We start from the raw sequence: 23,175 nt of genomic DNA, 5'->3' as shown, positions 1-23,175 counted from the left end.
TGCCGTAGCCTAAAGGCCTCTATCCATCATAGTGTTCGCTGTTTCAATTGTACGCCAGTGTTGTGGTAGGTACCCTGTAGATAGGTATTTTTATACTGCGAATTTATATTGGTTGGCCTAATTTGTAATAGGTATTTTATGTTTCGTCGGCGATTCAATACCTACCGCAGGCAGTGGCGGCTCGTGACTTTTGGGTGTACTAGAGTGCTAATATTATAAAAAATGGCATTTCTGATGATGTTATAGCTGAAAATATTTTTTTATTTTTTTTTCGAAAATCGATTTTTTGTATGAAGATTTTCAGGAAATTTCAGTATAGCCGTGCGCCGCACGGAATTCCTGAAAATCTTCATACAAAAAATCAATTTTCGAAAAAAAAATAAAAAATCGTTTTCAGCTACAACAACATCAATTAAGCCATTTTTTGTAATATTAGCACTCTAGTAACCCAAAAGTCACGAGCCGCCACTGACCGCAGGGACAACGTCATGATTTGATTCGTAATGTTTTAAAAGAATAACAGATCGGCAGGTAGGTAAATTCTCGATATTATGACCCTCGGTCCAAGGCGTTCCCCTAAAACAAAAGTTATCGGCCTACATATGAAAAGGTCGTTGGCTCGTCTCTCGCTCACAGCTGATTGACAGTTCGCCTAGCACATTCCTTTTAATGATAATATTATTTGGGCGGCAGGTGTCGTAAACTTAGTTCCTGTACCTCGGTTGTATCCGTCTTTTAAAAGGGTCCTCTGAAATTTAATAAATAATATAAAAAAACTCACCCTGTTAGTCACCTCCAAATCCTCGTGTGAAACTTACCTGGTTACACACTACATAGCTAAATCAGTTTAATTTTCGGTCCCATCCATATCGGCTTCTTTCCTCCCTTTAGCGAAATCCTTGCAATTCGTTCACTTTTGGTCCCCTCCCTACGCCTATAAAAGGGTAATTAAATAATTCTGTAAATACAATTGTACCTCCCTAATCTCTGTTGGGATTCGAACCCAAGTTTATGATTTGTTTGATTCTCTGGATTTCGGCCTCCGTGGATAGAATGCCATCTCGTCAAATCAATTCCTCCCTAGCTCGATTAAAAAAACTTCCTGCCTTTAAATACGTTCACTCTGTTTTACAACGCAATCATTATTATTATTATTTTCATGTTTTTAAAACAAGTAATTTAGTTTGAACTACATATTTACGAAATCACGTTTAATTTAACACATTTTATATTATAATCGCGATCGCCCAACTCTTAGCGCCCCTGGGGTGATTTTTCACAAAACGGCGCTCTACAAATCATCCAATTGTTCCTATCTCCACTAAGTACAACCACTTTCACTTCACACAAACACCGGTTCAATAATATGTCACTTTAATTCAATATTCCACAATACTCTAACACCATTTGAATTCACTAATTAACTGTAATTTCACATATCACTTCCGATTTGTATTCCTTTCTTGGGGCTGTCAACGTACCCAAGTTCAAGACTCGACTGTTTCATCGATCTCTTTCTTCCTTCCCGTGGGAACATGTGCACTTCAAGCCCGCCTGTCAATAAATCTTATCTGTTAGCCCAAACAAAAAAATTTTGGAGTACATTCATTTCGTTTATTTATGTGATTGTTCAAACCATCACAACGGTTAAGGTCATTATTTTCATTACTGTGATTTTAATGTTTTTGCGAAATAAAGCATGTTATGTGCTATTTGATACGTGTTTCTTTATTTGAATGCTATTTTTATTTGCATAATAACCTTACACATAACTTTGTTTTGGAAAAAATGTGTAATTATTTATTATATTTAGGTATTTTGCATTTAGTTGCGTGTAACTTGAATAATTCTTTTTTTTAGATGGCTTTACGTCAAAATCTATCGCAAGATGAAATTCAACGCCTTCTTCTGTATGCTGATGATGAAGAAGATGTGGTTCTTGGGGATGAATTGGAAGATGAACCTGATGAAATTATTGCTGACTTTCGTGTTGAACAGGAAGAGGATAGCTCCGACCGTGAAGCAGATCTTCAAAGCTCGGAAGAAAAACTTGAAGAGGATAATGTCCAGGTTAGAATTACAAATTCTCCAGTAACAGTTCTTACAGTACCCGATGTTTTGCGAGGTAGAAGAAGAAAAAATCAAAGAAATAGCGAAAAAATTGTATGGTATGGGTCTCATCCTCGAGCATCGCGTACTCCACAAAGAAATATAATATTTCATGCACCAGGAAACAAAGGTCCTGCTAAATTCATTACAAGCGCTTTGGATAGTTGGAAATTATTTTTTACTGATGAGATTCTGCAGATTATAGTAACTAACACTAATCAAGAGATATCTGAACAGCGCAAGACGTATAAGTCAGACAGGCTAATAGCATCTAAAAATGAAGATGATGATTCTGCTCCTACGAACATTCGACTTTCCTTTGTACGAGATGTGACAGTTACTGAGTTGAAAGCTCTGTTTGGCTTATACTATTTAGCTGGAGTATTAAGAATTAATCATTTAACTGTCAAAGAAATATTTGATAAAAATACTGGCATCAACTATTTTCGATGTAATATGAGTGAGAAAAGATTCGAATTTTTAACAAATTGCCTTCGATTTGATGATCGTTCGACCAGAGGTGAGAGAAGGCAGCATAGTAAATTGGCGCCGATAAAAGAACTGTTTGATCACATTGTTGAAACTTCAAAAAATCTCTATTCACCTTCAGATTATACCACAATTGACGAGCAATTACTTGGGTTTCGCGGTAGATGCCCTTTTCTAATGTATATACCATCAAAACCGGATAAATACGGTATAAAATTATTAATGTTTTTCGATTCAAAATCGTATTATATGATAAATAGTATAATATATACAGGAAAAGGTTCTACACCACGAGGATTACCAGTTGCTGAGTATTATGCATTGGAGCTTTCAACTTCTATTCATGGATCTAACAGAAATATTACGTATGATAACTGGTTTACTTCAATCCCTGCTGCTGAAAAACTGCTTTCAAAAAATATTACAACAGTTGGAACACTGAAAAAAAAACAAAACAGAAATACCTACCCATTTCTTGGACACAAAAGACCGCCATATGAATACATCATAGTTCGAGGAGTGGATGTAGCTAACGCATTTGCAACACACTTCCAATCCGTGTATAGTAATGAGTCTCCATTTCTAAATATTAATACCGCTGCAAAGTCGAATGTAAAGGGAGCCCAAAATATCGATATTGGTCAAATTGATGAATCGGATATAGAATCTTCCATTCGGAAACTGAAAAATACACATTCACTTGGTCCAGATTTTCTTCCGGTATTTTTCTTAAAAGGTTGTGCCGAGTTTTTAAAACTGCCACTAAGCTTCTTATTTAACCTTTCCCTAGAAACTGGTGTATTTCCTGATTTGTGGAAAATATCAAAAATTTGTCCGATTTATAAAAGCGGCATAAAGATTTCTGTGGAAAATTACAGACCGGTAGCAATACTATCTGCACCGGCTAAATTGTTCGAATCGATTCTTCATAAATTCACACTACCACAAGTTGAACCGTTTCTAATTTCTGAACAGCATGGATTTAGAAAAGGTCGATCGACAGAAACCAACCTATTGGTGTTTACGGATTACGTATCTAAATCATTAGACAAAGGCCATCAAGTAGATTGTTCATACAATGATTTTTCAAAGGCCTTCGATACTGTAAATCACGACGTTTTACTCAATAAACTGGCTACAATAGGATTCTCCATAAGACTACTTACTTTTTTTGCTAGCTATCTTGCAGACAGGAAACAGTTTGTGTCTCATGGACTATTCCAATCTAACCATTTCTTTGTACGATCGGGGGTACCCCAAGGCAGTAATTTAGGCCCACTCCTCTTTTCCATATTTATAAACGATATTTCAGAAGTAATTCTGCATTCTAGGTTTCTTCTCTTTGCTGATGACTTAAAACTTTTCTTAGAAATACTAAATTTAGAAGACTGCAATCAACTCCAGTCAGACATTAATAGAATTGTTGAATGGAGTAAAATAAATCGGATTGAGTTTAATGTTTCTAAATGTTTAATTTTGTCATTCACTAGGGCGAGTCATACCTGGTATTACCGGTATACAATGGACGCCCGAAGTTTAAAACGTGTCTCGACAATGAAGGATCTTGGAATCATGTTTGATAGTAGACTGACATTTCATGCTCATATTGAGGCGGCATGTAGCACTTCACTTAGAATTCTGGGCTTTGTTCTACGCACTGCAAGGAAATTCAGAGATAACCGGGTGCTTATAGTTTTATTTAATTCCTTAGTAAGGAGTAGACTTGAAAGTGGGTCGGTGATTTGGAGTCCACACCAGGTCAAGTATTCTCTCATGTTGGAGAGAGTTCAGAAGAAATTCTTGAGATTTCTCTACATGAGGGAGTATGGCTACTACCCGTGGCTCTATCCCACTGACTTTCTTTTGGGTATGCTCGGAATGAACTATCTACGGGTCAGGAGAGATGTGCGCATTGCTACACATTTCTTTAGACTGATTCGTGGATGGTTTGAAAACTCGGTCATCATGGAGAGCATTCATTTCTATGTTCCCGATGGTTATCTACGTCACCGACAACATAGACTATTTTATCTCCCGGCCTGCAGAACTAACTTGCCAATGGTCATGCCTGTGGGGAGAGCAATCTTGCTGTTGAACAGAATAAATTCGGATATCGACATGTTTGCCATCAATGAAGCTTCCTTTAAAAGGCAAGCTCTATTATCACTGGTATAGTTAATATACACACTGTAAATATTAATCTTTTAATTCTTATTATAAAAATTATTTTAAAAACGCTTTGAAATGAACAACTTTGTAATGTTTTTGAAATTAATAAACAAATTGAATTGAATTGAATTGAAATCAATGTTTGCTTTTCATAACGAACTTACTTTACTATCATATGTGCCTCCAAAGCTAAGCAAAGGAAAAAAGAAAAACGTGCTTATGCTTTCCACTACACACTTCCAACCAGACCAAGACAAATCTGTTGATTTACCAGAAATAATAAGTTTTTACAACCAAACCAAGGGGGGTGTGGATACGTTTGATCAACTTTGTCATACATACAGTGTGTCTCGTAAAACTCGTCGCTGGAGCCTTTGTGTCTTCTATGGAATTTTGAATATCGTCGGAATCAATTCTATGATATTACTGCATTCATCTAACGCTACCAGAAAACAAGTTTTCAAGAATAGACGAACTTATCTGAAGACTTTAGCTTTTGACCTTATAAAACCTCACTTGGAGGATCGATTTTTATACAAAACTTTGCCGATGCATCACCAAGAAAGTATTGGCGGAATATTAGGAAAAAAGCGGTCTTATGATGCTACAACCCCTTCAAAATCAAAATCTGGAAGATGTTCATTTTGTCCCAGGTCAAAAGATCGTAATTCACGCGCTCAATGTCAGAAATGTAAACGTTTCATATGTTTAGAGCACCAAACAAAGATTTGCCAAAATTGTTAAGAAAAGTTATTTTTAATTAAGCCTTATTGTATTATGTAAGACTGAAATAAGTGCCATAACAGTCTATGTAAGTGAATTTTGAATAAATGTTTTTTCTCACGTAAAAAAGATGTTTTATTTAACGGGGTACTCCAGTACCCCTGGGTACTGTTAGTGTTTGATCTATGATGGGTACGGTTCTAGGGTTAACTTTCTATAATTTTTTTTTTTTTTTATAAAATACCTAACAATATTGCAAGATTTAATTACATGTGCTGTCCAGATTTTGCTTTATTTATTTTCTCAATTGGTACATAAAAAAAGGGTGTAGTTAAAACTTTTTCAAAGTAAATACAGCACAATCCGAATTGAAAATGATGGATTTACGAGAAAAGAAATGCAAAAAGGTATAAAAAACAAGAAGAAATAACGTTCAAAGTTTTATTATTTAAAATATACAAAAGAAAGCATTATGATAGAAAGAATTTATTATTATTATTATTTACATTTACAATTAATTATCAGATTAAGGTGGTAATGGCTTAGATAACGTGGCTTTTGAAGAGTTTGATTTAATAGGTTTTTACATTATAATAGGCTCTCGGCCGGGTTGGATCGTGTGTATTATTATTATTCCGTTGTCGGGCCGTAGGAATACTAATATTTGGTCGGCGGCTCGTCATGCCGGGTTCTGCAAATCGGATCGTGTGGAGGGACTTTAAACATTACAGGTGTTATCGGCTATTCTAATGGAAGAGCGAGTAGAATGTTAGCAGTTCTGATTACTCGACCCGGGATGACAGATACATTGTATTTTATGCCCTTAATCTTACTAAACGAAAAAGTCAACACAAAAAGGTAATAAACGGAATAATTGTGTTAACGAATCTCTTACATAAACATAATATACTGTCTTTCATTCTTTCCTTCTTTACGTTTATTTAATAAGTTACGAATAGCCCCGAGTGCAAATATAATTTAAAAATAAATATGTGCTTACATACCTAAAAGCTCCGAGGGCAAATATAATTTACAAATTAATTTGAGCTTACTCACCTAAAATAAGTAAATATTTACAATTCACTTTAACTACTACTTCCTTTACTTGTTATGATATGAAATTTTGTGCTTTATGAGTTGTAAAATATTAACAAGATGAAATATATATAAATCAATTACCTACATGACATTTTTAAAAATAGGTTTGTAGTAACATGCGAACTTAGTTCCTGCTACCGCTTGTCAGACAGTTTATTATGCATTATATTGAAATTTTGAGTTATAAAATAATTAGAAAATTTGTCTACATGAAAATTATTTTTCAAAAAAAAGAAAGTATTTAAAAAATTTCTTATATCCATTTTGGGAAAATCGACAGTTTACATTTTATCAGATTGTACACGTGTAATTGTACAAGGTAATAGTTTTTTTGTCTAATTTTTTTTCCAGAATTATAACTTAATTTTTAGATATTCGTTTTATTTTAGAAAATAACAATAGCGAAATAGAAACTCCACGGTTGACAATTAATGTTATTGTTACATTTATGGTGATATTGACATGGGGGTTTCTCGAACCCCACCTCATCTCTGGCTGTATGATTTTAACATCTATTGCCGGGTCAAAACACGTGTTGGTGTTGTTCAAGTATGGAGTGAATACGAATCTCACTCAGGCAATTGCGTCTCTGTATGAGGGAAGCGTTACACCTGTTAGAGTGAACGGTGGTTTTACGGGGGTGTTTGATATCACAAAAGGTGTTAAACAAGGCTGCGTAATGCCACCGTGTAAATTCAATCTATACATGGATGGAATTGAAAAAGTTGGGATTGGGCGCGAATTTGAGTAATCTGAAAGTACGTTGCGTATTGAATGCTTACGATGCGGTACTGATTGCTAACAGTATGGAAGATCTAGAGTCTCTCGTGTCTAGGATGAACGAAGTATGTATGAATAATGAGTTAAAAGACAGAGTACAAAAACAGTGTGCAATATAGTTATGAATGAAGAATACTTGGAGCAGGTGGTTTGTGTATTTAGGAAGTATGCTTACGAGTGATGCTGACGAATAGAAGGCTGATAGAGATATTGAAAGAAGAGTAAATGCAGGTAACTTTATTAGTGGAGGACTGCACGCAGTTTGCGTTAGCAAAAAATGTCCAAAGAAGCGAAGTTAGCAGTCAACAATGGAGTGTTGGTACCTACCCTGATGTATAGAAGTGATGAATGGAACTGTCAGAGAAAGGATGAAAGTAGACTGAGAATGCTGTAGAAATGAGATCAAGTGAGAAATTAGGAGATCCGCAAAGAGTGCAAGGCTGATGTAAGCGTAATGAGTAAGATTAAGAAAGGGACGCTTATATGGTTTGGGCATGAAGAGCGAATGAGCAAAGAAAGGAGTGTAAGGAGGGTAGAAGTCAATGACGCCCGAGGAAGACACGACACGGACCAAGTGAATCAGATACTTGAGTCGGGCCATGTCAAGAGACAGAATAATAGAAGAGTATGTATGAAACGATTTACGAATGTGCATGAGGCAAGAAGTGTGTGCCAAGACCGAGTTGTTTGGCGATCCGTCATCTCTGTCTACTCCTGCGGGGAAACGTTGTGATGGTTAGTTAAAAGAATTTCCGGGAAGATACGCTCCACCCACCCACGCCACTCCAGATGCCCAAGAAAAAACAGTGAACAAAGCCCGTGCACATCTGCAAACCCCTTCGGGCTGTTGACTTCACGGCCCGTCTCTTTGCAGCTGTCGGATCTTTAGCCCTTTATCCAAGTCTTCTTCTTTCCAACTGCAGCGCTATTTCTTCAACTGCCCGATTTGTATTGATGATGATTGAATGTTGAATAATTTCCACTTGACTAACACGTGAACTGTGAATGATCCCATCGATATAGACTTTTCAATTTTTGCGAGTCCAATTCCTACGACTTTTTTAAAAGTTATTCCAAATATCATATTTATTGCAAATTTCGTCTTTTGCCTAGTTTATTCTGCTCTTACACGGCTGCGCCAAATGTAATGTATGCGGGAGAGGTGTTTGTATATCAAAATGAGGCGATGTGGGTAGTTTTAGTTCAGGTGTTTATTGGGAAGATAACAATATGGGAAGCATTCCATCTCGCTTGCACACTACTCTTTCATTCGCACATTACAGTAACCCCTACAAATTGTTTGAAATTTTATTTGCATAAGTGGCCAGGCTTTTAGGAAACTACATGCATTTTATTCCATTTACGTTGTTTAGATGACTATTAAGGTACGTATCTAAAATAAACACAAATCTCTTACGGTTCCTAAATAATATAAAAGGTTTATATTTATAGTATTTATTGTAACATTTAAAAAAATATGCAAAAATACATAATATTAAAAAAAAGTAATATTAGGGCATTATTAGTCGTGTATCTTACCAGAAAAAGGAGCGTTTGATTGTATGTGTATATTAATGGTAAAATATATCATTATCCAATTTCAAGGAGTTCATTTTCTTTTTGAATTGTTCAAGGTTCAAATCCTGGTGCATATCCACATTTTAATTCATTTATAATATCCTTTATGGTTAATGGTTGGAAAACAGACAGATTATTTTGTTTAAGACACTTCTTTTCGAAATGATCTATTTTATAATTTTTATCGATTCGTGTGACTAAGTTTTTTCAGACGTTAGAAAAATATTTATTAAAGGCATTAGCACATTTGGTCGGTTCTCTTATGGCGTCAATAGATTCTATGTTAATACATAATTTTTTTTAATAAGAGTTTTTTTATTGTTTTTTTATTATTTATTTCATTTTTTGTTTTACATATTGTACATTTTGTTTAGCCAAGTCAATTTCATTTTTGTAAAAGTTTTCTTTAGTTGTTTTAATTAATTAGGATAATTTGTTCCTAAATTTTTTATAATATGTGATGATTTTTTTATCTTAAGGAATTTTTTAGTTAATTTAACTGCGGTAACGACGGGCGATATTACTGTTCTCTTTTTCAAATTGACACGATCAAGCCATGTGAAATCCATGGTTTTGAATTTAGCTTTAATTTTTATAGTTTTAATGTTAGTTGATGTTAAGATATAATTATAGAGAATATTATCAACAATATTTACGCATGTTTCAGTACACGAGGATTCTAACACGGGACGCTAGCTTTCCGCATTTATTTTTTTACTTAATTTGTTATGGCTGATTTTTTCAAGCTCTGTTGTTATTTCAGTTCTCTCAAGCAACTAACAATAATAACAACTACAATAATAACATAAATGGAATAGGATTTTCACAGAACCCTAAAGTGATTCTTAAAATTTGATGAATTGTTCAAATTTTGCGAAACAACCTAACCCAACCCTTAGGATCGGTTGTTAAGAATTTGAACAATTCTTCAAATTACAACGTTCATTTTCGGGTTTTGTGAAAGTTCTGTTATTATATCAGTATAGGCTAGTTGCTTGACAGAACTGAAACAATAACAGAAGTTGAAAATTAATTTTTAAATTTGAAGAATTGTTAAAATTCCCCGAAACAACCCGTCCTAAGTATTACTTTTATGATGATTGTTTATGAAAATTTTATTGAGTTTGATCGTTTTTATAAGATCCTCCCCAACCTATAATGCCATACACAAAATGAACAATGGCATAGAAAACATTTTTGATTATTTTTGTATTTCTTAACCTAAAAAATACATTTTAATTTCCTTATTCTCTTTATTAGCTCTGTATGTGGCTGTTCTGCTTAAAGTTTTCATCAAAGATTAAATCAAGGTATTTAATTTCAGATAAACATAAGATTTTAGTAAAATAAATATCGTGTTGTTTACAGTTTACAATGCAACATTTTTTTATCGTGGATTATAATATTATCGATCTGCTTAGGTATTTTTGAAAGGAGAATATAACAACTTATTTTTTTGCAATAAGTGTGAGTAGGTAAAATAAAAAAGAATGAAACCCTTATTTTAAAGTATTACTATCTTGAATAAAAATTTAACTTGACCCATAAGGGTAAGCGTACGCATAACCTAGAATTAGTGTACGCAATTTGCTTTCCATCTACTTTCAATCTACTCTTGGTTGCAAAATTACCAATCCGGATGCTTTTTTACATATGTAATAAACCAACCGAATAATTCACCGAAAAAATAAACAGGATATGAAATATATACATTGAACATGCTTCGAAATCATTTTTATTTAGAGGGGTAGGCAGACGTACTCGTGTAACCGCGTACACTTACCCCCGTACACTAACTCCATCACACACAATTGAAATAAACGGAATAAAATAGATGGATGGTACCTAATCGTGAAAATGCCAAACTACGGCTAGTTGTCGGAAGTGTCGGAAGCATTGATAAACATTGTGATAGTACCTACCTACATTATCAAAGACAACTATCATATTTCTCTAAAAGTACCTATAAATCTAATATCCAAATGACGTGTTTATTATCAACATTATATAACTTACAATGGCCACATATTGAAGGACACAATATATGTACTCCTAACTGGGAGCTAAGAAAGGGCGAAGTTTGGTACGAAATAAATTTCACGATAAAAAATTAACATCAAAGTTGAAATAGCACAAAAACGAAAAATCTATTTCAAGTACAATATTTTATGTTAGCAGAATTCAAATGTATTAAGAACATTTTAATTTTATTTAACGACATTCTGTGTTTCTAAAAGCGACAGGGCACTTTAATATTGACAGTTACACTTTAAAAATTATTTTTTAAGATGGTTATCGTTGCGAAATCAATTAGAGATGATAAATACGTAACTGTTAATATTTTATCGATTTACTTTGGAAATTTTCCATACCTTTAGATTTCAAAATTAACGCCAATGGCATAGATTAACAAATGAATGACTAACGAATCACGATGGTTGAAGGTAAACATATATTCTTCTGCAAGTGTACAGCGACTCAAGTTTCAAGAGAATAAATATTCGTGATTGTCTCATTACCTATACAATAGAAATGCTCAAATTGCGTACGTGTATGCGTATCGGGGATATTTTAATTTAAAAACAATTATAACACTATGAAATTCCTAAAAATTATAACACCATGAACTTCCAAAAAATTATAACACCAAAACTTCGAAAAAACTTTTATATTTAATTTTGTGGAATGTGCGAGAGAAATACAAGGTTTCTATAATATGTTATATAGAATACTGAAGCGGACCTAGCAATAAAAATAAAGTTATGGGTTTGAATAAAAATAAGAAAAAAATCTCTAAAAGAAGTGGAGGAAACCGTAGTGGTCCTACCGACAGATGTTTAAATCTTAGATTGCAAAAATAATTCATGCCCTGGTTAAAAATTGTTTTCGTGTTGTTAAAATAAGGCAACTGAAACTGTTAAAAAATATTTTAACCCCTAGGCACTAGACAAAATAACATTATCATGTCTTAAAAAAAATCCCGCTTCATTCAACTTCAATCGCTGATTCTGAACTAATCCCAAATTTTTATGTTTTTTATTCAGTTTTTTGAAATGTATTTAATTCAGTTTTTTTTATCACATAATACCAAGAAAACTAAGTAATAGTCAGTTTGATTGTAAAAAATCTCTCATCATTATTATTAAGTGTAATACTGTTTTTGAAAGAACATAACAAATTTGAACGCAAACATGGCTAAAGTTTTTTAATTTTTTTTTGTTTTGTTTACTGGACGCACCACTTTATACGAAACTAAAAACGTTGTCGTCTCTTGATTTTATTGTTTAGTGTAAAAAATAATGACTAAAAAAATCTCCAAGCCTTGACCGGGTGTACAGGCATTTTTTGTTTTGTTTTATAGTTTTTTTTAATATCTGCGGCAATATTTTAAATGCAAAGTAAAAATGGTGTTTTTATTTTTAAAACTGTTAATTTTATAAGTCTGATCATAATAAAATGAGATAGAATGAATTTTATGAGAACTCGCCATTTGGTGACAGATATAGCACTGCGTGGCACAAGTGATTTATGTAAACTGTTATGGTTAAAAGTACTCATTTCGGCTATGTCTCCGTATGCAACCCCTCTTTAATGAACTCCATAACTTTTGTTTCGAATGTTGTCATCATTTTAAAATTTGGATTTTTTTTGGAGAATTCTTACCATCTATAAAAACCTACTTATTAAACAATATTTTCAAAATTGGAACTGGTTTATGGATAATTCAGACTATTTACGATTTTTCACATTAGAGAGGTAAAACATTGAATTATATTAGTAGAATATACAGACAACCTGTCCCGTGGCAACTTTGCGGGACTTGGCGAATTTGGTCATTATTAAATTATATTATTTGTTTCTTTTATGATTTAAAAAAAGGACCTACGTACTAATAATATAATACATTTTTACTACGTTTAAGCAGTGTGTCCACGGAAATTACTATACTTAGGTTTTGTGGTGTACCATTCCATTTACGACAATTACAGATACATACATACGTATATTGCTCAATGATCACCTCACGCCTTCTAACAAGTTACTAATGAAGAAAGCCAGGGATTTAAATTTTATTTAGTGATAAAAATTATTAATACGTTTGGACAAAAAATCTATTTATGAGAAAAAATGACGGTTCTCCGGTCATTCGAATTTTCTCTGAGGCAGATATAAACAAAATAGCAGGACTCCTTTCGAATACTCCAATGAATTTTCTTTTCATTTCTATTCGCATTTGGCATTTTTATGTAGCACACACAATTAAAAAGTATTCTTTAATCTTATAACTTCCAGTAAACAAATTACTTTTAATCAAGTTATAGCATATCATACGTCTCGTAAGAGCTTAAATTTACATCGCACACTTTTTGTCTACATTAATCGAACTCGCATTACTACATTACCATATCTTTATTTTTATTATTATTAAAATTAAAATTTGGTGATATCTTATTTATGTTTTACAATATGGCTTCTTTAAGATATTTTCCACTGTACCCTATAAACTTAAAAAACAAATTAACCTTACAATGTACCTTAATCTCAACGATTATTTTTTATTGTCCGCCTATTCTTTTAATTATTTTTTTTACCAATGTCTTTAAATATCTATTTTCTTCCTAACCTGTAACTATAAAAAATATTGTAAATGGAACATAACTGGTTTATCTTATATTCAACTAAAATGTAAAATTTATTCACATGTACAACTGTCTGTTTCCTAAATAAACTAAAATAAAAAAAAAAACTACATTATATTTACGTGAATAATAAATTATGGGATAAAGTTTCACGATTTTTGTCAAATAATTCGCTCTCAAAAACAACAAAGACATAAACAGAAAAAAATAATGTGCAAATTGTCCAATATAGAGCAATAAGAATAATAATAGGCGAAAGAGATTTTCAAAATTAATAAAAATGTAAAATGAACTGAATTGGATAACATTTAAATAGATGAACGCGATGTTATTTATACACAAAATAATTAACAGCTTCTTCTACAAAGGGATGAAATATTATAAAAAAACTATGAAAAATACAACCAATTAATAAATCCAAAATTGATTGTATGATCCAGATTAGGCAAGATAAAAAGTAACACGTTTGTAAGTCGTAATTAGTAATTTGTAAACTTAAATTTACAAACAACAAAAATGAAATAAAGCGTCGTAAGGACACACTGCTGGTTTATTTTATAAATTAAGAGTTGTGTAATTGGACAATGCAACTGATAGTGTAGGAATATAGCATGAATGAAAAGGGTAAAGGTCGGTGGCTTCTTACCACATAATTATCTCCTGCTCCGTGGCCGACAGTTTGCGGGTTAAATCACAAGCCAGCTTGGTACGTAGCGTGATTCGAATTAGCGTATGTCCTAATAAAAAATCCGCTCCCAGTTGTCCCTAACATATAACGATAATGCCGGCGGTGGGCGGCGCGGTGCGGGCGGCGCGGGGCGAGGGGCGAGGATGATCCTCTGGCTCCATACTTCCATACACTCTCAATAACAATTGACACATAGTCATTCTTGTTTCGCCGAGCTCGGTAGTATGTCCGCTTAGAGTTGCGCGCTGCGTCATATCGGCACAGTGAATCAGTGCACCTCAGCACACCATAACTCCAGGATGGATATCATGCCGAACCTTACGGAAGGTATGCTCTGTGACGCTTCTACCCCTTATTTGTTATCCGCCCTTCGCCCTTCGCCCAAGCGCTCAAACGCGTCTCAGTGAAATGTGGTTCGGGCCTCCACCTCCACTGGTCTGTGTCTGACGTCTGCCCAAGTGTCCGTCAGTCAAATCTTCCCTTCATTGTGGTTCCATTGTGGTGGCTTTATCGATTGCACTGTACGGCGGTTATTACGTAAATTAACGGTTTGTATGTTTGTTTCATGTGTCTTATTAAGTGCGTGACCGTAGCTCCTGGGGTCTTGGACTCTGGGGCTCCAGGGATCCCGCCGAGGGGATATTTCAGCAAGCACCCAGATATGTGGCAACACTGTTTCCTCCCGTACAAGTGCGCTACCGCTAGCGGTCCTCGGTAAGTGGGGCTCATACGTGCCTCCTTTATCTTGTTCAATCAGCGCAAATGGTCTTGTACCGGCTGGTCCAGATGATTTTCATGAGCGGATGTCTAATATAGATCAAGATCATTAGCATCACGATTTCTTTGCTTTGTGATTTATTGCCTTCTGCAGCTCTGTGCCCAGCAAGTCCACGCCGGGTTTAACCATCATTATCACAAACTATAAACGGAATATAAAAGAAAAGCGATTACTTTTAAGGTAAATTATATTAGCGTATTAGAAAATCAATTTTTATTTTATATGACTGCAAGAACGCACGAAATTATTCAGCTATCTATAATTTCTGTTTAAAACTTCTCTCCGATAATTTTCTATATATTTTAGGAAAACTCTCATTTAAAAAGCGAAAAATAAGCAAATTATTACAATGATAACGATAATCAATAATCACGAAGAAATTCTAAGGTCAGGTTTAAGAATGAACTTATTCAATATTTCCACTCTTTGTACATCGATAATTGTTGCAAGCTTATTTACTCATCTAAACAAACTTTGCTTAACGATTTAACATCTGAATATACTACGGTCTCCGATACAAACAAAATTATAACAAAACATTGAAATATAAGCATCTTAATCATTCAACTACCTTGCGGGTAATCAAATTATGGTATTATTAAAGATATGCAAATCAAATATATTGTACAATAAAAATATATAAATTTGTTTTAGACCACTTTAATTTGAATTTTTAGACCACTTAAATCAAAGTCGTAAAAAACAAATTTATATATTTTTATTGTAAATTATGAAAAGCCACAAAGTTAATTCTTATAACAAATATATAAATATATTGTTTTTTTAATAGGCCTTGAAATGTTCATGAAAGTGGTTATCTTTCAAAAATAACAATCTGTGCTTTGTTAGTTAGAACGCTTAATTTATTAAATAAATGCTTTTCAAGGGACTTCTTTATTATTTACATTAAGAAACTTACCCCGTTTTCATTATAATAAGTACCTACACCACATTTATTCCTTACTTCTAGTATTATTCAGCTTGGTAGAATTAAACTGTGTAAGTTAAACCGTCTTGGTCATGCGATATGAAGGAGTATTTATACTTTTCATTACTTTGACATGTACAGGGGATTTGAAGGCAAATACGTAATTAAATGATCATCTTTAATGATGAGTGACTACAGTCATTGGGCAATAAGTGCTTAGAAATTCATGGCATTTCGGCAGATTAATTTAGTAGAGGTGTTCAGGTATACGCTTCGGCCACAATTAGTGTCTGGGTTCCTTCCAAAGGGTCGTGGGTTCAATTACCCTCCTTGCTAAATCCTTCACCATTCACCACCATTCTTCACCTTCACTTTTTTTCCCAAGCAACTTCTGCTTGTATGTAATAGTAGTTTTTAAAATAATGTCTTGGAGAAGTATTGTAGGTATAGCGATTTGGGATGCTTTTCTTTTAAAGGTCATGCGCACCCGCTGAGATCGTCCAGTGTCTCCATTGGTCACAGATTTACGATATTAATTCGCAACCAATGGGATTGCTGCCGCTTAACTGCTAATAAGTGAGAGATGTGTGCCCTTAGCTTGCCTTGGGAGCGATGGCCTACGACAGCCACGCCACCTACCTACTTGGCATGGCCAAGGATCAACCACTTAGAGGGGTAGATCACAAGATACAAACATCCACTCCTACATCCCAATTTAAATCCTACACACCACAAAAAAACAATCACAAACTACGTCAAAAAGTTTTTTTTCTCCATATAATAATACTAATATTAAATATTGTATACTGGTTTGGGTTACCTATAGCCACAATAAAGTAAACAATATATGTGTCAAAAAAACTTTTTATAACCTTGTTGAAGATCATAGTCAAAATATATTGCAAAACATTCAACATTAATTGCTTCAAACATTTAATTGAGTTAAAACATAGATACTTATGCTATAATAGATGATTCTACGTTTTCATGGATCTTCTCAAATAAAAACCGGTTAAACTGCTACAGTAGTTTTTCAATAGTTAATTATTATTACGGGAAAAAACAGAGGAGATACGAATTGAGGAAGGTAGAAGAATTAATTTCAATGTGGGTATTGTGATATTATTTAGCTTTAAAATAATGTTTCAAAGGCAGAAGTGGAGTGATGAGTAATTTTAAGTGCTCACTAATATGATTACTGAACCAATAGCTTTTCAAGATTTAGAGTACACACTTTAGTAAAAATCGAATGTATTGAATTAAAAATGAAATGATCAAATTTTTTTAATGAAGCGATATTTCGCATATTTTAAATTTGGTAACTCTTCGAATCCTTAAAAAACATACCTTATGTACGTCTTATTTGTATGTACCAAAGACATCATAATAATAACATAGACCACAGACTGTATTACGAAAATACGACCAACTCTCATAGCTAAAAATGTGTACATAGCCATTTTTTGTGATCCATCACCATTGAAACGAATTCGGTTTTGTGATAAAATGGACCTAATTCTCTGATTGCATCAATAATATAATAAATATTTGTGAGGTTGTTTTGAACAAAATATAGTGTAACATAATGCCTGACTACAAGTGGTTGTTTTTAGCACTATGAGGGGCAGCACTGCAACTGGCTTCCTCCCCGACTGGCGTGGTACATGTTTAATAATTTTCCAACGTGTCAAGATTCCTGTGAGATCAAGAATCTTGCAGCGAGATTAGTTTATCCGTCCAGAATTTCATCAGTTTCAAATCAAGTTATTCCCAGTTGCAAATCTTCAGGACAGATATAAAAAAAACCCATTTGTTCTAATACTTACTTAATAATCCATTTATACGATCGATTAACATACGAATTTACTTTGGCATTTACAGATTTTCTGAAGTGGGTAATATTTAAAACAACACTTTTCCATTTTGAGCTGTCTGATTGACTTAGAATTCTGGTACTGACCTACTTCAATTATCGATCTTAGTATATACAGATCATATAAAAATATATAAATGCTTTTAAAAACGTTCATGTAATGCAACAACAAAACATGCAATTCTTCAACTTTTTAATCTCCTTCCATTATCATTTTTTTTCTTCACATTTAAAACCAGATAAACCATTTTTTGTCGTTTGTTTGACAACATTTCCGTATTATTCAAGTTAAATTTTCAAATTGAGAAGATTTGTTTCCAAATATGTCCAGATTCAGAAAAAATGTTGTAAAGGTATAAAGCGTGTTATTTTTATTTTATCTGCGTTCGAATAATCGATGACATTGCTGTATATTTTTTTGTGATTTGGGCATGCATTCGTGTAGGCACGCTGAGGTGTGTTAGCAGAGCCAGAGCGATTCAGAGCAAACGCGCCATCGGATAATACATTTATTTACTTTCGTCATGCGTCATGCTCATGGGGCCCTTTGTTGTGTCCACAATAATAACAAAGCCAAGAATCAGACGCTGGATCTCACTCAATAAGCATAATTTGTGAACTTAAACATGAAAATCAAGAGTGGATATTAGGAATTATATGTAATATTGATTCATGCTCGACCAATACAGCAGTGGCGAATTAAGCTGATTGGAGGATCTAGGCTGTAAAAAATTTAAGGCACTATTTTTTATATTTTGACTACAGCAACGTAAATAGGCGCTTGGAATTTCGAGTTCCATCTCACTCATTTTATTAGCGACTAGCTGATACCGTTCTACCGTTCACTTCCAAGTCATACATTCTCCTTACACCCATTTTTGTTCTTCACTTACACCACTCACTAATCAATTACATCACTTTTACCACATGATGCCTAAACATTAACTTCCACATAACACATTCTCCTTACCCCCTTTTATTCGTTCATTACTTACGCCTAATTTGACCTTACAAAAGTATTTGATTCACTTGGTCGCACCATCCCTTCCTTGGGCGTCCCCAATTCCTTCTACCATTCACTTTCACGTGCTAAATTCTCCTTGCACCTCTTCCTTCGATCAGCACGTACGTCTTATTTTACAAATAATCATCTGACTCGTGTCTTCTCAGGTGTACATACAGTTAAAAAAATACATTATATCGACTTCATTTCGACTCCTTATCTCATTCCAGTGCCTGTTTCTAGGGCGTCTCTGACTTTTCTACCATTCACTACTATATATCATTTTGTTACTGTTAAAAATGTATATTTATATCGACTTTAATTCGACTATTTATCTCACTCCAATGGAGATATATTGCGTCAAGTCATCCTAGGGCGTCCCCGACTTTATCTATCACTCAAATCACCCTAAAAATTCCTGGCACTAATAAGAACAAACTTTGAAAATTTCAACAAAAACTAAAGAATAGTCAAATATATTTTTTTAAAAGAGCGTTTTTTTCTACAAGGAAAAAAACAGAAAATTCTGTCATTTTTGTCAACCTTTAATAATCGTATTAAAAGAACATGTTAACGTTTTAATATGTGAAAAATAGTTAGAATGCAGGCATATTCTCCAGTAAATGTTTTACTTTCAATTAAAAAAATAAACATCTTAAAAGGCTTGTAACAATTTTGGTCGTCTGATTCAATATGTTGAAGACCATTTTGCGTATTTCAAAACAAACGGAAATTTTTTGATCATAGCGACCACTCGATCAGTGCCTTATGCAATATTACAGATCTTTAAATTAAATACTCGGAGTAGAACACATCTTGACCTGTGCAATAATAATAATAATAATATTTGGATGATTTGCATAGAGCCGTTTTGTGCAAAATCACCTCAAAATCACGCAAAGGGCGCTGTACAATTATAAGGTATATGTCTACAATGATCCTCCCTATTACTAACTATACTCGTATACAGTCAAACTATTTATTACTTATTGCATTCACCGGTACGTTGATTAATAATACAAATTTGTATTTACGTTATGCTGCGTTACGTTAGAATGTAAATGTTTTTTTATTATTATATTTATATTTTGTAAAGGCAGATAATATACAGGACCATTCTATAATCAGGCATTTAAAAAAAATATTTTTGTAAGTCTAGAGCAGTGGTTCTTAACCTGGATTCGATCGAACCCCAGGGGTTCGGTGAGTCAGTCTCGGGGGTTCGGCGTAGGTCAAGATACACCCTCGACTCATATTATTCGTGATTTGTTTTTATTGTTATCCATAAATGACTGCAGGTGATCACGCAACATCGCATCAACATTGACCTATCTGTGCTACAGGGAATTTGGCTCACCCAGTACTCGAATTGTAACTATCGTGATAGTACGTCGTGTGATACCTTTCTTAATATTTTAATCCCTTCATACTAACTAAGTTGAGCAAAAAAAGAATATGATGGAACGAATATATACAATATGGATTCACATGTATAACATTTTGTGTGAAAATCATGTTTTAATGGTTTTTTTCATTTTGTGCACCCATTTAAAAAAAATCATATTTTATTTTTCCAATTAAGAAGGGTTCAGTGAATGCGCATATGAAACTGAAAGGGGTCAGTACCTCCAACAAGGTTAGGAACCACTGGTCTAGAGGTATATTTTTTATTGAGAATTTATTATTTTATTTGTATTCTACTCAAACGAAACTATAGAAAAACCTTGTATTTATCTAAATCATATTTGGTATTCATAATGTACACCAATTGGTTTTAAAGATTAATCAAAATAGTCATTTAGCATTAAGCTTCGCCTTAAGTTCTTTGGATTATGATCAGAAAATATTTTAATATTCATAGCTGAACCTCACAAATAAAAATAAAACGTACTTTTTGCATAAATCTAAATAGGCGACCGGTGTCAAGAATTCAACCTTATTGCTACCTCCAATAATTATTTAACTATAATACAATAAGTATTTAATTTTTGAATAGCCATAATAATAATAATTATAGATAATTAAACTGAATATGAAAAATTATTAGTAGAAAAATAAAATAAAAACACTACCTACCTATTTAGTATCTAATTTTTGAATAGATATAAAAATAATAATTGATAAACGGAATATGAAAAATTATTAGCAGAATAATAAAATAAAAACATTACCTACCTATTTATTATCAATTTTTTTAATAGCCATATATATAGAAATTAAATCGTTCCCGAGAATGCACTTGCTTCTTACTACACAATTTGTTTCAATTTTATTTCATTCCACATTAACTTATTCACATATTGCAACACACCGTTCAGTATTTTCAAAAACTTTTCTGTATCTTTTGCAAGAATTTAAAAAACATTCACTTTTTGTTTGAAATAAGCTGCTTAGAAATTAGATTACATTGCCAGCAAAGAATTTTTTTATAGTTATTTTCCCTTCAAAATATTATATCTGAAAACACAGAATCGTTCAAAAAGTGACAATATCAGATTTAAATGTAAAGCGACATTCTATTCAGCAAGAATAATCTCTCTAGGTAATAATATTTATACATAAAGAAGAATGATTGATTGGTGAATTATAATTTTATCTGGGCAACAACTTCAAAGGCGATAACCTTTGTGATTGACGGGCGTTCGTCGGGAGGAGTGTAAACGCACGGGGAGATCACTTGACCAAGCTTTTGAAAAGACCATGTTCCGATCTCCAATCCAGTGTCAAAGTATGATTGCTCTGCAACTGTTAAAGTATGATTGCTCACTCTGTACTGCATTCTCCGAATGCGAACAAAAACTTTTAATTTTTTAATTTGTGTTGTGATCTCTTTTCTTGCCATCAGCTTCATAAAAACAATTATAAAAATACTGTATAGCTGTTACCAGATACAAGAACGAGTAAGTAAATAGATGAATGTTGATAGATGACTACAGATACAGTGGAAAGTAGTTAGTTATAAGGTTATTTATTCACAGCATTTAAATAATAACTATCGACAGATTCGAGACTTGCTTTACATTAAAAAAAATTATATATTATTGCCTTTTAGAATCGGCCGTTCACATAGTCACAAGTTTATAACAATTCCGAGATCTGTGTTTGTTTGTTCGTGACTAATATGATGTGTGTTATGACAATCGAAAATTTTGTCCAGCGTTCATTATAATTTATTTACCTTGACGTTTATTATAGTGAAGAAAACATAAAAAAGTGCCGAAGAAGTTGAGATTCTTGGGCAGTATTCACCAAAAAATGGCAGTAGAAAATGATTATATTAATAGGCTTGTTATAAAAAAAAGCTTTTGTCTCTAACTAATTTAGTTGAAATCTTATGTTATTTTACATTTAACTTGATATGTGATAGGAGGTACGTGCTGGGCCGGCCGCATGCGGACGCAATCGGAGCAGTCCGCTCTGGGCGCCGAATTGACAATGATACTGATAATACCTAACACCTAACAGTCCTAACACATCGCCTATGTGTATATTTTTCACAAAACCGGCGCGACACAAAAATAAAAATCATCAGCATAGTATTTATTACAGTGATAACCTACCTAGGCGTCTACTGTTTTTGACAAGGGGCGCCAAATTTTTCAACGCGCCACGTGTAGGATCAGAGCCGGCGCTGTTTGGCTACGGGCCGTCCCTGGTTACGTGTACAAAATGTAAAACTATGGTTGACTAACGACCTTAAGCTGTACCACCTCTAATCAACCTCAAATTTCTAATCGATGTATCGAACGATAATATTCACAAAACTACAATGTAATTTGGCGTGGTACATTTGGCGGTGTTCCCATTATAGATTATTGTATCTGTTGCTATAGAGATTTGTTATTAATTAATGTGATTAAATAATAAATTAGCGTTAAAAAAGATTAATGATAAGGGTTATCGCAATTTGTAACCTAATTTTTGAAGCGTGCGTTTTTTGTGTTAAGATATTAGACCACTCTTGAATACCGTGTCGAATACAAAGGATAATTTATTATTTATGAAGGTGTTTAGTTCATACTTAATTTTTTTAAATTATTATTTGATAACATTCAATAAAATTCTTACACTATGATTTCCCGTAGGTAGTATGGAATATATTTAGCATTTTTAATTAATAATACTGCTTTTATTCTGTACGTGGGTAATAATAACTAATCAATTTTATTATTAACACGAATGAAATTAATGTGAACAAATAGAGAAGATTATGGTGACAGGGTAAAAACTGTGAAATTGTATCAATTCTAATTTTTGGTTACATTTTCCGGTTTTCTAGAACAAAAAAGAACTCACAGATTTTATAACCTATATTCTGA

The 23,175-nt window shown here is 33.3% G+C and overlaps 1 protein-coding gene across 2 annotated transcripts in view; it reads left to right on the top strand.

Annotated features, from left to right (window-relative positions):
- Positions 1–14,483: 14,483 nt before the first annotated feature.
- The window catches only part of zyd (sodium/potassium/calcium exchanger zydeco), a 44,982-nt gene continuing 36,290 nt past the window's right edge, over positions 14,484–23,175 (top strand). Inside the window, exon 1 of one of the 2 annotated variants that reach the window (XM_089646052.1) lies at positions 14,484–14,601. In XM_089646052.1, the coding sequence (XP_089502178.1) occupies positions 14,574–14,601 (28 nt within the window). In that variant the 5' untranslated portion in view covers positions 14,484–14,573. The remainder of the gene's footprint in view (positions 14,602–23,175) is intronic. The other variant, XM_089646053.1, reaches the window with a different exon arrangement.

Source organism: Hesperophylax consimilis, chromosome 23 (assembly GCF_061612785.1).
Source record: "Hesperophylax consimilis isolate HC1 chromosome 23, BYU_Hcon_1.0, whole genome shotgun sequence".
Classification (NCBI taxonomy): Eukaryota; Metazoa; Arthropoda; class Insecta; order Trichoptera; family Limnephilidae; genus Hesperophylax; species Hesperophylax consimilis.
Note: the sequence above shows the minus strand (reverse complement) of the source record. Positions and strands in the feature narration are given on the sequence as shown.